Raw genomic sequence first — 14,060 nt, 5'->3', positions numbered from 1 at the left:
CAAGAAAATCTGTGGGCAGTTAGTACAGTGTGTACACACACGGGCAGTCAGCGCATGGAGCATTTCCGCAAGGAAGTAGGGATTGACGTTAAGGACCGAGTGAGGCTGGCTGCTCATTCCCGCTCCCCTCTGCGTACACGTTTTGAGTCGTGTACCCCATATGGCCAATTTAAATGGCACCTGTTTTCAAATATCATTGGTAGCCCCTTAAATACGGAAGACAGGTAGAATGTTTGTTGGTAATATCACTTGATGTGGTCGCCAGGCTCAACAGGTAAGATGGCCTTTTCTTAAGACAATGTGCATTCCATTTGTAGAAGCGCAATCCTGATTACACACACCTGCTTGGTTGCACATACTTCTCTGGCTCTTCCGATGTGACTCTCGCTAGAAAGGCAGGGCCCCGGAGGGCAAGCAGCCCTGTCTGCCCACCATGGCCTCAGGCTGCAGGGGGGACTGTGGCACCCCGAGGGAGTGTGCAGGATTGCAGGGTGGCTTTTTCAGGCAACCAGACTCCTCCTCGATTGGTGAAGCCCTCCCTAATTGAAACAGCGTTTCATACTGAACGAGGCTATCTGCAGGCACCGGCGACTCTTAGGAACAGACCCTGCACTGTCTGAAGTGTCGCCCATGCCCGCTCTGCAGTGCCCCTGCCTCCCCAAGCCTCTCTGCCTCGTTTGTATCAAGTCTCATTTCTGTTCCTTAGCCGTTCACTCTTGGGTTTCATTAGTAGATTATTCAATTGGCATAAATTCTTTTCTCATCTTAGCAAGTCGACATTGCCACGTGGCCAATGCTATAGTACTATTTTTTACCTTTACGCAAAAGCCTCGGGTGTGTATGTGCGTGGCGGGGGAGGCGCGCTGGGCAGACTCTGGCCCTTGGTTTAGTCCCTGCATTAGATAGACACGGTGATGCAGTGGGCACCTAAGTAATCGTTCTTAACGAGCGTTTTGGCTAAGGAGCTGACGGGTTTTTCCTTCCCTCCACCCCACCCCCACCCCCTAATTCGGAAAACGACGGCACGCCTTGCAGCTGAACTCCTTCGAGCAGCTGTGCATCAACTACACCAACGAGAAGCTGCAGCAGCTGTTCAACCACACCATGTTCGTGCTGGAGCAGGAGGAGTACCAGCGCGAGGGCATCGAGTGGAACTTCATCGACTTCGGCCTCGACCTGCAGCCCTGCATCGACCTCATCGAGAGACCTGTAAGCACAGTCCTTGCCCAAGTCCACGGCCCACCGGGGCCGGGATGTGGGGCCCGGCACACTTCCAGACAGATGATCTTGGCCAGGGCCTAGGACGGCGGTGCTTGGATTAAACGCCAGCCCGAAAAGTCGGCGGCGGTCCAGGAAGACCCTTCCCTAGCCCTCCCCTGGGGCAGCCGTGTTCCGGGTACAGACGCGTGTGTTCCCAGAACCCTGCGTCCCGGTCCTCACTCACATTCCCAACTCTCATGGAGTCATTTTAGAAACGATTACATCGTGTCTGAGATCCTCGTCCAGGATTTCATGTTTACTCAAAGGAATTTCAAGAGTAAACAAATGACGGTAGAAAGATGCATTTCCATGATCTTAACATGAAACTTCATTTTATCTCAAAGTGGTCAGATGGATGGGGCATATTGAGCTAGCTGCCACTCTGACCCCACCCCGGCTTGTTAGAAAGGTCCAGTCTTGGAGGCCTTTACAGGAGTGCTCTTTCAGCTGCTCTGGGTCCCTCCAGGTGAGCGGGTGGAGTGGCCACAGACCAGCACAGTCGTGGAGGAAGAATAGGCCAGGCCTGAGGAGGGTGTTCTCTGGGGCCTGCCCATCCACCCGCCAGCCAGCCGTCTGTGGACCGGCACCTTCCGATGACTAAGTCGCTACATTGTTTCACTTTTACTTAGTCACTTCCAGCTGTGCTTTATAAAACAGTACTTGTGTACAGATAGCTCTTCTCCAGTAAAGAGAAAAGACAAAAAGCCGTGGTCTTGTGGGGATGCTCTAGAATTGGTAAAGTTCTGCTGCGTCTCAACAGCGTCACATTGGCAGCGTGGTAATACACGGTGAACAAGGTCAGACCAAGTCCTTGCAATTTAAGGGTGACATGTAGTTTTTTTGTCTGTCCTTCCCTGCACAAAAGCATCATCCCACTGACTTTTTTAACTTGAGTTTCTCGTGTATTCTGTGAAGGTTGACAGAAGAGATCACAGTTTCACATTCAGGGGTTCATAGCGGACTGGCCGATTCAAGTCCTGCTGCACCGTCACCGGGGCCCCTGATAGCACTCCCCGAAAATGGCACCCTTGGCCGTCCCACACGGCATGCCGTTCCTGTGGCTCAGCGGGCACCAGTCGGGGCATTCCCAAGCGTGGCCAGTCATCACTGCTGCCAAACTCCAGAAGTTTCTCACCACCCCAACAGAAACACTGTGCCCATTAGCAGTCCCTCCTTGTCGGGCCTCCACCGCTGCCCCGCCCACCCGTCCGTCCCTGGGCACCTCTCACCTGCTCTCAGCCTTGGGGGGGGCCTATGGGCTTGGCTAGCAGAGCCGTTTGCTCCAGGAGATGAGTGTAGAAAAACAGACCGATGACCGATTCTCTCATCTCCCATCTGCACTGCCCACTGATAGCCTCAAATCCTCCACCAAGTGTGACGTGCTTGCTAGGTTGTATCTCCTTGCCCTAAATCGAAACCCAAACCGAAAATGACCAGAGCTCTCCAGCTAGTTGAGATGTGGGGGGGATCTACCTAAGATAAGTCATCTCGGAATAGCAACATGAATGTTCAGTTCCAGCTTTCCTGCCCCCCCCCCCCCAGGTTCTCACCGGCATTTCTTAGGTGTTGCTTTGGTGGGAAGGGGTGCGGGTGGTAGGTGGGGATTACTTGGAATTTGCCTTTGTACGAGCGGTTGCCTGTCCATATTCTTACCAGGACGTGCTTAGCAGCTCGAGATCTCAGCGTTTTGATTGGCACACTCGTTAGATTCTGAACATCACCTTTTATCCTCGGCACCCCTGCCACCCCCTTAACCCCCACCCCCCACTGCACCCTCCGATTCTCATAGAAGCCCACTGGTGTTGGACAGTCCACCTCCAAATGCGATGCGCATGTTGCGGTGGGAAGTGGCCTGTTGCACAGCCGCGTCAGCTGCGCCCCTCCCTGCAGGCGAACCCTCCTGGGGTGCTGGCCCTGCTGGACGAGGAGTGCTGGTTCCCCAGAGCCACCGACCGGACCTTCGTGGAGAAGCTGGTTCAGGAGCAAGGCTCACACTCCAAATTCCAGAAGCCCCGGCAGCTCAAAGACAAAGCCGACTTCTGCATCATACACTACGCAGGGAAGGTAAGGAAGGGGCCTTGCGCTGCACTGGTGGGATGCGCATGCATCAAGCCCCTTTTGTTTGGACGGGCCTGAGCATTTTCTTGTTCCTTCTTTGTATCTCCCCTCCCCCCCCCATCCACCCCTCGTGGCGGGCGGCAGGTGGACTACAAGGCTGACGAGTGGCTGATGAAGAACATGGACCCTCTGAACGACAACGTGGCCACCCTGCTGCACCAGTCCTCCGACAGATTTGTGGCCGAGCTTTGGAAAGACGGTGAGCACGCGCCTGGCTGTCATTAAACCTGCCCCGAGTCCACCACGTTGAAAGTTTACATGAGGGCCTTTTGCCCACAGGTGCATGTGTATGTGTCTTGCTTTAAAATGTTCTCTTTCCCTAGAGCAGGGCTGCCGTTATATTGGAGTTTTTAATCCATTTTAAGTATTCTTACGTTAAGAAAACATTTGCCTTCTTGCTCAGTTGCTGGGGGGCGGGCGAGAACATTGCTAGGTCAGGGCCTTAGAGGATGCCCACACCCTCCAGGGTCCAGGCACGCAAACCCCCTGAGACCCTGTGCCGGGCATTTATTTTCTCACCAGGCTGCGTCTTTGACCCATGACGCACGCACTCCCACACAAACTGCGGGATAAACTCGAAACTTCCCTGCCCACGGAGCAGTTTTTATTCCCGTCAGTCCTCGTTCTTTCATTCACCTGAAACCTAGTCAGCATCATGATTGTACCCCGAATACCCGCAAATCAACACCAGCCGAAAGGTCTACGTGGCTTCATGCATGATGGGAACCAGTATCTCCTATTAGCCCTTGGCTCTCCTCGCTTTCTGTCCTTCCTTTGCCGGGTGCTGGCCGCACAGGACCTCGACCCTGAACCTGCCCCGGCGAAGGCCAGGACTCCGACGCCAGGCCTCTCATGCAGCCTGGCTCTCGTCTGCCTTCCCCAGTCCGCCCCGCACCTGTAATGTCGGCTATGTTCTAACCATCTTCTTAGAAGGAGATGAGAGACACGGGGAGTAGGGAAGCGGCGTGGGGGCTCGGGGTGCAAGGGCAGTTGGAGCCAGAAGGCAGAGAGGAAGAGAGTCGGGCAGGGCCTTCATTCATTTCATCAGCTGGAGGAAGCGTTAGGATGGGTACCCCGGAAAGAGACTGCCTGAGGGGCACTGTTCATAAGGTTAGGCTTCCACTCAGTACGACGGAAGCTTTCGCTTTTGCCCCTTTCGGTGAAAATCTCCAGCTGGCGCCGAGTGTGCGTCAGGCAGTAATCTGGTCATTGATGGATGGGACCTGGGGACTTAGAAAGGGAGGGGAGCAGGAGCCCAGTGTGTCTGAACAGGCCCAGAACTCTAATCCTGGTAGCTGGGCTCTGTCAGAATGTGAGATCTGAGAATCGGAGACCTGAGCTGGGAAAACAAAAAGATTGAACTCTGGTTGTTGAAGGACCAGTGCTGGTGAGCTGGAAATGCTAGGAAAAGGGAAGGGAGAAGGCATCCCTTTGGGAACTCAGGCCGTTAAGGCTGGAGCGGGCCCTCCCTATGCGGTGCCCAGTTGCCCCTCGAGTCCAGGAGCGGGGGCAAACGTGTCTGCAGATTGCCGGTCAGTGCCACGCAAATGGTGCAGCGTGAGCCCTTGGGGCTGGGCTCGCCGCAGGGCCGTCCTCTCTCTGGGTTCTCGGGGCGGGCCTCGGAGGGTTTGTTGAATGAAGAACAGAATCTAGCCTTGATGCGCACCGGCTAGGTGCCGGGCCGCGTTGTAGGGACTGACTTTTAAACATTGATGTTGCCGTTGCACCTGAAGCAGTTGGGGATGTAGGTTCCTGAGCCAATTAAGGAGGGTGGTCCATCCCTTGCGTGGAGAGAAGGAGGAGCAGGGAGGAGGAAGTGATCCCTTCGTGGAAGGGGGAAAGCCAGGGTGGGAGGGGGCCATTTTTGCCTTTGGAGTTAGGCCCGGGATGCCAAGGAGGTTTGTCGGAAGCTAAGACCAGACTCTGGAGAACCCAGACCACCACTGTCCAGTGGCTTTGGACTTCCAGTAAGACCCTGTGAGCTGGGAGAGCAGCACCACAGTTGAACTTGGAGAAGCGTAGCTGGCTCTGGGTTGTCGGATGGATTAAAGTGGGAGAGCCCACACTGGGGGAGGCTGACAGACAAGTGCAGAGGGCACGGAAGAATGGCAAAGGCAAGGGAACGGAGGGACTCCGTTTTCCTGTGAATGCCTCAAAACTGGCTTTCTGCCGCTCACTGCGTTCCGCATAAGAATCAGGCGTGGGGGGAGTGGCCAGTTCCCACTGCGTCTCAGCGACCCCATGGACGTCAGGGGACTGTGCTCGTTACGAATCTCAGTGGTGGAGTTTCCAAAGTAGATTGTCCATTCTATTTTGCAAGGCCATCTCCAAGAGCAATTGGGACATCCACTCACTCAGACACAGACAATCCTAGGACCGAGCTTCCTGGGCGCCCTCCTTCCATTTTCTTTTGAGTCTCTGTCTTTATCCCTAGGCATTGGTCACAGTGATGCATGAGATTTACTTTGTGGGACCGGCAGGCGAGGGACGGCGTTTTCTATGCCCCGGGTTCTTTAGCTGCATCCTCCTGCCTTAACATTCAGCAGACACGGGAATGTTCTGTTTGGGTTGTCTATGTGTACAGAGGAAACCCAGCATCCTTGTGGCATGTCTTGTTCCCCCCATGGACCCAGTGTGCTGGCTTGGACTTCTAAAGGTTGGGAGCCTGGTTGGCCATGTTTTTGTCAGAACAGCAGTGTTACTAGACCCCAGGTTTGATTCGGCTGTCCTGGCAGTGCTGCCATCAGCAGGAAGTCCTGCAGCCCAGGTGGGGGCCTACTCCGCTCCAACCTCCAGAGAGGTGGTGGGACACTTTGTGTCACCCAGAAAATCAGTGACAGGCACAGAAGTTGGAAGAGGGTTCCCAGGTGAAAACTAGGTGAGAACGGTTCCCCTGGACGAGGGGCTGCTCTTCTCTAGGCAAAGGAACTACCCCTGAACATAACACGTAGTTGTGGCCTCTGTTTTGGACCCCAGGAAATGCCCGAGAAGGAAATGATGCTCAGCCCCAGCATCACACGTCTTGCCTAGATGCCAGGCTCGGGGAGAAAGCATTGTGTGTTAATAAACCGGAGTGTCCGTGAAGGTTGTGCAGAATTTGCGTGAGGCCAAACCAAGAGCAATGAGATTTGTGGGTGGCAGCCCTGCCCTAGAGATTCAGTCCTCTACTTTTTCCTAAAGGGCGTTCTCCCCGGGGTCCCTCTTCCAGCCACCCTGGGGGTTTCTTCCACTTAACTGGGGTTTATAAACTGAAGGGGGGTGGGGGGGGGGCGGACCCTTTTTGTGTCAGTGTGTCTTTGGAGATAACTTTGGGAGCATGGTTATAATTCACCATTTGACCTTGTTTGATGTGTGACTGGCAAACACACCCGTTTGCTCTCGGCTTGCAGAGCGTACCGTTTTGCTGCAATGGAGCGGAATTTGGTTTTCCTTGACAGCCGTTAACCTGTCTTTTCTGGAATCGGTATTTAAATGTTAAACAATCTTCCAGAAATCCGCATCGGAAGTGAAACGTCCACGGCGGCCAGTACAAAAGCCCCCGCCGCTTACATTGCTCCTTGCGGACCATGGCCTTGTCCTAATTCGCTAACTGCCAGGTGACTCTCTGACAGACACCTGGAGTCGGACCTGGTTCCCCCAAACTGCCGTCCTTCCCTCGCCCCTTAGCGGGAGAAGTGCTCACACCCGCAGCTGGGGGAACGCTCTGCGGAGCTGGTTTAAATTGGCTTCAAGTGGGCAGCCTCGCTGTGGAAACAGTAATGTTTGCGTGGGCCCCTGCTCTGGGCAAGCTGCCCGGGGAGCCCGATGCCAGTTTTGCTTGTGATGTCGAATGTCTCTCACACTAACTGACGTGTTTGTGTGTCTGCTCTTCTGCCCCTGTTTCTGCTGTGTCTCTGCTTCAGAGATTCAGAATATTCAGAGAGCTTCTTTCTATGACAGTGTTTCTGGTCTTCCTGAGCCACCAGGTGAATGCATACCCAAGCCTGTAGGCCTTCCAACCAGAGGGGTTTCAAAGCCCACAGGGAAAACTCCCGGGGGCGGGAGGGGAGGAGGGTGGGTGGGTGGGCGGGGTGGCTTGTGGGGGCTGGGGTCGGTTTGGGGGTTTTCTGTTGGTGTTTGTTTGTTTTGCTCAAAGGCCTGCATGAACCTTTCATTCCATGCTCACTTTGATTATCCCTCGAGGCAAATGTCTTGAGTGCGTAAGCGGTGCAGTGGCTCCTGCTTCTCCACATGGCTTCTTACTGTGCGCACACCCCCAAGCAGCACTGCACGCAGGTAACGCCAGGGGCCTCCCCGCACGCCCTTCCGACCCATACACGCCCCTCCACGGGAAGGGTCTAGGGACTGATCTGGGAGGCAAGAACTTTCTCTTGCTTGAGTCACATTGGCATTTTCAACTCCAGGCAATTCCCAGACGTCGGTGTCCTTTGGGGTTTTGTTTCTGAGTCACATTTTGTGATCGATGACATATTGATGTCAGGTGTGTAGGTCTCCCATCATACCCTTTGCTGTTTGGAATCTGTGTCCTGCACATCGGGCTACTCGGCCTTTCGTTTGAACTGGAGGCATTGAAATTTAATAGAAGCAAGTCGAGGCTACTCGGAGACAGCAGTGTGTTGGTCAGACCCAGACAGTGACCTTGACCTTGATCGGTGGGTTTGGCTCCTGTGGTTGGAAACAGCTTACTGGGGAGAGGGCCCAGAAAGCCCAACGTAAATATGAAGACCACTCCAGCCTTCTAGTGGCTGACTGCCATTGGCAAATAGCAAAACCCAGAGATCAAGTTGAATTTGTCTTACAGAATTTACACTGGGGTTGGGGACATGATGATGTAGAGATCTGAACCCATCTCAAGAATTGTTTTAAACAGTTTTGAAGGAATGTGCTTCTCTTAATCCAAGGCGAGATTCCTCCCCAGATCTAGCTCGCATGCTATGAAAGAAGTAGATTGCAAGGAAAGGGAGGATTGATCATGCCCAAGAAGGCATGGGAGCTGTTAGGAAAATTCTGCAGAACTCCCAAGGTGAAAATCTTCACTCAGTCATCTCTGGCTTCCAGGAGTTCTGAAAACAGAAAATAAGGAGAGAGGACTTTTGCTAAGAGGTCGTTTTAGGCTTGTGGTCTCCCTGGGCCCTGATCTTGTGGGCTTCATCCCAAAGTAGATAGTTCTGGGCCCTCTTTAGATTAGTCCCCTTGGTCTCTTCCAGTCTCCTACGAGTTCCAGACCCAAAGCTCTACAATCAGCGGTTCTCAACCTGTGGGTCGCAACCCCTTTGGGGGTCCAATGGCCCTTTCAGAGGGGTCGCCCGATTCATAACAGCAGCAAAATAACAGCTATGAAGTAGCAACAAAAACAATTTTATGGTTGTGGGCCACTGCATGAGGAACTGGTTAGAGGGTCGCGGCCTCAGGAAGGTGAGAACCCCGCTCTACATGCATGGGGGCAGTGCTTGCACATGCTCACCTGATTCAGTCAACCAACAGGAAACCCACGGCCACCCAGTTGGCTCTGATTCTTGGTGACCGACCCTCCATCGGGCTTCTGAGACACAATCTTCACTGGAGCCAGGTGTCCCGTAGAACCTTGGGACAAAGTAGACACGCCGCAAGTAAGTCTTGCAGAAGGGATTGAGTTTCAGATGCAGGAGCTTAGGCTAGCATTCCCGCTTAGGGTCTCCCCTCCCGCAGGATTATGTTACTTCCCGTAGAGGTGCAATTTCAATTGCTGGAGATCTCCTTGGAGTATGTGAGCACAGTTTGAGGAGAAAAACTTATTGCTGTAAAACTAATACATTCAGTGTCAAAGATCAGGCCAAGGTGGATAGGTGGGTCTTTGGGAAGCAGAGAATGGGGCTCTGGTACCTGGTTTAGAACTCCGTCAAAGATCCCTTCCTGGAGACACAGAAGCAGGGGCGGTCTCAGCACCCGGGGAAGACTGTGGTTGTGGCATTGAAGAGAGGCTCTGTCCTGGGGCCTGCCGGTACAGACTCCCCCACAGGTCATGGTCATACCAGGAAGAGTTAGTTTTAGATAACATAATGCTTCCAAGTAATACCAAAAAGCTCACTGTCACTGTGTGGACGCTGACTCACAGCCGCCCCTAGGACAGGGTAGAACTGCCCCTGTAGGTTCTGCCGGCTGTACCTTTTTAAAAATTATTATTATTTTTACAGTTTTATTGGCACAGAATCCACACAATTCAGTCGTCCATTCATTCATTCATATCAAGAAGAATTATATAATCATTACCACAATCTATTTTAGAACACCCCCCACCTTGCCCCAAAATGAGTTGTGTCATCACCATCAGCTCCAGTGCTTCCTCCCGCCATCATTGTTTACTCTGGAAATCCCCCCACCTTCCCTATCTCCCACCTGCACCCCTACATCCCCAATAAACCCTTGCATTCGTTTTTATCCCTATACTTCACTCCTTCTGTGCTAAACAAACTGGGAAACCCAACAGAAACCATCCCAAACAAAATAAAGCAGTAAGGATAAAATAATTATATAGAGATGAAAATACAAATAATGAGTAAGGAAGAGATACTTGCACCTAGAACAAATTCAGGTTGGGTCAGTAGGGAGGTCAGCTGACCCAGGGTCACGTTCGAGCCAGCACAATCAAGATTACAGTGATCTGCCTAAGAGTAAAGCTGTTGAGAGCCTTCGCCCGTGGCTAGTGGGGGTCTGCCAGCGGCTTCATCTGACCAGACTCCGCAGTGGGCTCCACTGTCATCCATGGAGCCTCTGCCAAGTGGGTGTTCATAATTTTAGCTCTGATACGTTTTCCCTTGATCGTATTTGAATTGTGTTGTTGTCATCTTTGGATCACACAAGCTGATGTGTTTCTTCCACGTGGAGTTGGATGATTCCTTGCTCAGACGGCTGCTTGTTTGAATATCAGCCTTTAAGACCCCGACACTCTTCTGATGGATGGCCGGGCGCCATCTGCTTTCTTCACCACCCTCTGCTGTAGCCCCTGTCGTCAGTGATCATTCCATGACGGCGAGTATCGAGCAGGGCCATGTGATCAGAACCAACTCTTCTTGGATTGGGCTAGAGGCAAGTAGGAGCCCAGACTCCATCTGCAGGTTCACGGGATATGCAGGACTCGGCTTACTTTGGTGGCTGTGTTACGACAAGTCCAACCCCATGCGACCAACTAAACCAGCAACAGCAACAAACAGGAAAGGGGAAAAGCTGAAGACAGGAAAACAAAACCCCACAGACACAAAAAAGTACCACACTGTCAACCGAATCCCCCGGGGTACGAGGCAGTTGCGCTGATAACACGGTCAGTTTTCCCAGTGACACAGCCTGGATGTAACTCTGGAAGTAGAAAGCCCTGTCTCTCCCGTGGAAGAGCCAGTGGTTTCAAACTGCTGACCTTGCCGTTGGCAGCCCCACGTGTAGCCCGACGGCCGCACGGCTTCCCAGGTAAGTGAGGAAGACGGCATCCTGTGTACGTGCAGCCTGGAGAATGAAAATGACTGAGCCGGAAGGAGTTTCCCAAGACATCCAAGAAGGGCCTGGGAGAAAGGATTCCCAGAGGCAGGATGCAGGATCCCTCACACCCAAGTGGACTGTTGTCTTGTAAACCTGTGACCGCGTCCTGCTGGAGCAGCCTTCGATGACCTCCTGGGGCAGCAGCGCAAAGCAGGCGAGGGGTTCAAACTCTCTGAAACAGATTTCTGCTTCCACCAGGCCTTTCGGGTTGGTTCTGTTCCCCAGCGGAGAATTTGCATTTCCACCCCCAGCGATTCGGAATTAGAAGGGACGTTTTAACAGAATCCTTCAGCTCTGAGTCGCTGAGGGATTCTCCCGTCGGCTCACACATCCTGTCTTTTAACTCTGGTGCGCCTTCCAAACCTGGCTGTCCAGTGCTCACGGGGTGTTACTGACTCTGGAGGAAATACGGGTGACCGCTGTGACATTGCTTTTCCCGCCAACACAGCGTGAGTCACGGACCTGTGCCGTCCAAAAGCCAAGCCTTTCGCTAGTGGTTAGAATCCCTCCTGCTGCTTTGTTCCACCTGCGTTGAGGAAAGTCTTCCCGTTCTTCATGGGAGTTCTCTGTCATCCCATGCTGGAATCTGGGGTTATGTATGGTAACATTGCCGATGGGCGGAGCTTTTCCCTCGTTTGTTTCCTTGCTGTGGGAAGACATGCAAGAAGGACGTGCAGGAGGCATCTGACCCCTCCCCAATCCCCCTAAATTTCTAACTTCCCAAGGGAGGTGGAGAAACACAGTCATGGCATCTGACCCCCCCAATCCCCCTAAATTTCTAACTTCCCAAGGGAGGTAGAGAAACACGGTCATGGCATCTGCCCAAGGCTGAGTCCTGTGAAGTTGAGCTTGGACCTGACTCTGCCCTCTGGCGCTTGCTACCAGCTCTGACAGCCACCATCCCTCCCACATGGCATCAGCCGTACAGGACTCACAGCCCACAGCTCTGACTTGGGGGCGTTCAGGGCACTTAGCGTGTGACACGTTCAGGATCTGAGACTCAGGAGACCATTCCGCAGTCAGGCCTGTCTCTTCTGAGCTGTGCCCACAGCTGGTCCTCACCTCTCTCAGCCGCTCAGCTGGAACCTCTGCCCTGTTTGGGCAAATGTAGTTCTGCCAGTTAAGTGCCCACTCCACTAGTAAGCCTTGGCCTACAGGCACTTCGCCGTCCCGCCCCCTGAGTGTGGATGCCCACCGCTCTGTCACCTCCCCTTAGTTCTGCTGCCCCCGTCTCCCTGGCTGTCTCCTGGAGTCACGGGTTGAGGAGGCTCAGGGATCTTGGAGCCCAAAGACTGTGCGCTCCTCCCTGGCTCGCTCTTCTTGGTGGAAGTGAGCACTGTCCCCCTTGCTGCTTCTGGTGGGAAATGAACCAACCCTCTCAAGAGAGGGCCGCACACCGTCTTTGCATGCTCTCGCCCCACGTGGTGCCACGTGTCCTGCATACACCCTAGCAAGTTCTCATGGACCACAAACACGTCACATCTGCATCGCCCTCCGAGACTGGGGTTAGAGGGAGGAGCCCTCACGGCATAGTGGGTTAAATGTTGGGCTGCTAGCCACAGAGCTAATGGTCTCCGCAGATGAGGCTGTCTGCTCATGAAGAATCGCACTCTTGGAAACCCTAAGGAGCCGCTCTGCTCTGTCCGGAAGGGTCGCTGTGCGTCGCGGTCCACCCAGCGGCAATAGGATTTGGGTCTTACGGTTGGAAGAGTCATGTCGAGTAACTGATTCACTGGACCCGGGGGTTGGAGGCAGGTATCCTTTCTTTTTCTTCCTGGTGTGCTGTTTTCTGCTTTGGAAAACCTCGAGTGGGTTGGGAGTTCAGGGAGGACAATGGCACGGCGTCCTCCGGCTGTTGTGAGCATGCGTGCCTGCACCTGGCTCCACAGGTGCCCCTGCATGTACTGCACTTGGTTGTTATCCTTGTAGTGATTTTTTTTTAACACAGTAAAGCCATTTGGTACATGCTTGCTTCCTCAGTTTTTATTTCCTGCAGATCTGTGTTTGTCCTTAGTGACACCGGGCCAGGCTTGTCGGTGGGTCACTGAAGGGGTCCTGGCAGAGGGAGCAGGCAGGACAATTCCGTAGGGGGCGAGGAGAGGAGGAGTGGGGCCCAGACGGCCTGGACTTCTGAAGGGTGGGCATGCGGGTGGGACGTCACAGGGGGCAGCATTCAAGTTCAGCTTAATCAGGATAAAGAAGTTTTCTGAAATCCCCTCCTTCCTGTCAGCCTGTGGGCTTCCTGGGGCCTTCTCCCAAATTTTCCCAGCACTGTAGACAGGCCGGCAGACTTGCAGCAGAAGAGCCAGTCCTGTCTCTCACAGCAATTTAAAAATGTGTCAGGAGTCATAAATAGTTTTTACACACAAATGAAACCACCCCTGTCTGAATGATACCCTTTACATTTGTTCCTCGGCCAGTTTGCTAACCCTTGGCCTAGAGCAGTTACTAGGCGGTATTTATTGCTACTCTGTAGCGGGGCTAGAGCCGTGGAGCCCTTCACAGTGAAACACTTGTTGGCATTGTTTAAATGAATGTTTATTGAGAAGCTCAATAAACAGGTCTAACCCGCCCGCCGGGTGTTGGAAGGTCTTTGTCAGGGGCGTGTGGTGGGTTCTTGACCATCGCTGTCCAGCTGTTAACATCAGCTGGCTACTGCGGTGTCCTCTCCCTTTTTGGGTTGTGTCTTTCCAGCTACAGTGACTTGAATTCGTTTCTAAAGAGCTGCCTTAGATGCTTGAGAGTCAAGTTCAGTAGCCCAAGGATTTCAGCCCGTGCATGGACTTGGAAAACACAAAAATCTCATTGCCCCCTTAGCTCCGGAAATTGTCCCCTGGAAGAAGTCGGGCATCAGCCAGCAGCATCCTTCCACGTACACACTGTTGATGATTTGAGCAGATGAAAACTACAGACACAGCCTCTGTTTGCCTTAGACTGTGAATGTGTTCATGGGCACGCACCCTAAGAGCTTTCAGGTCTGCAGCTCTCATAGTTTCTGACTGCTTAAGTAGGAAAGGCAGCATGTTGATGACAGTTTCCTTGGCATGCATGCCACGCGCAGTTTAACCATCCCACTGCAGTCCTCGCGGTCATTTTCTTCCCTCTGCCCCCAGGGAATTGTGCATCTAGTCATTGTCCCTGTAGACGTGCTTATCCGGGATTTCATAGACAGG

General features: G+C 53.2%; 1 protein-coding gene across 1 annotated transcript in view; it reads left to right on the top strand.

Annotated features, from left to right (window-relative positions):
- MYH10 (myosin heavy chain 10) overlaps positions 1-14,060 on the top strand; it is a 127,451-nt gene that overhangs the window by 80,924 nt on the left and 32,467 nt on the right. The window contains exons 13-15 of the mRNA XM_075560917.1: positions 1,036-1,209; positions 3,151-3,324; positions 3,463-3,577. Coding sequence (XP_075417032.1) covers positions 1,036-1,209; positions 3,151-3,324; positions 3,463-3,577 — 463 coding nt within the window. The remainder of the gene's footprint in view (positions 1-1,035; positions 1,210-3,150; positions 3,325-3,462; positions 3,578-14,060) is intronic.

The sequence above is a fragment of the Tenrec ecaudatus genome, chromosome 10 (genome assembly GCF_050624435.1).
Source record: "Tenrec ecaudatus isolate mTenEca1 chromosome 10, mTenEca1.hap1, whole genome shotgun sequence".
NCBI lineage: Eukaryota > Metazoa > Chordata > Mammalia > Afrosoricida > Tenrecidae > Tenrec > Tenrec ecaudatus.
Note: the sequence above shows the minus strand (reverse complement) of the source record. Positions and strands in the feature narration are given on the sequence as shown.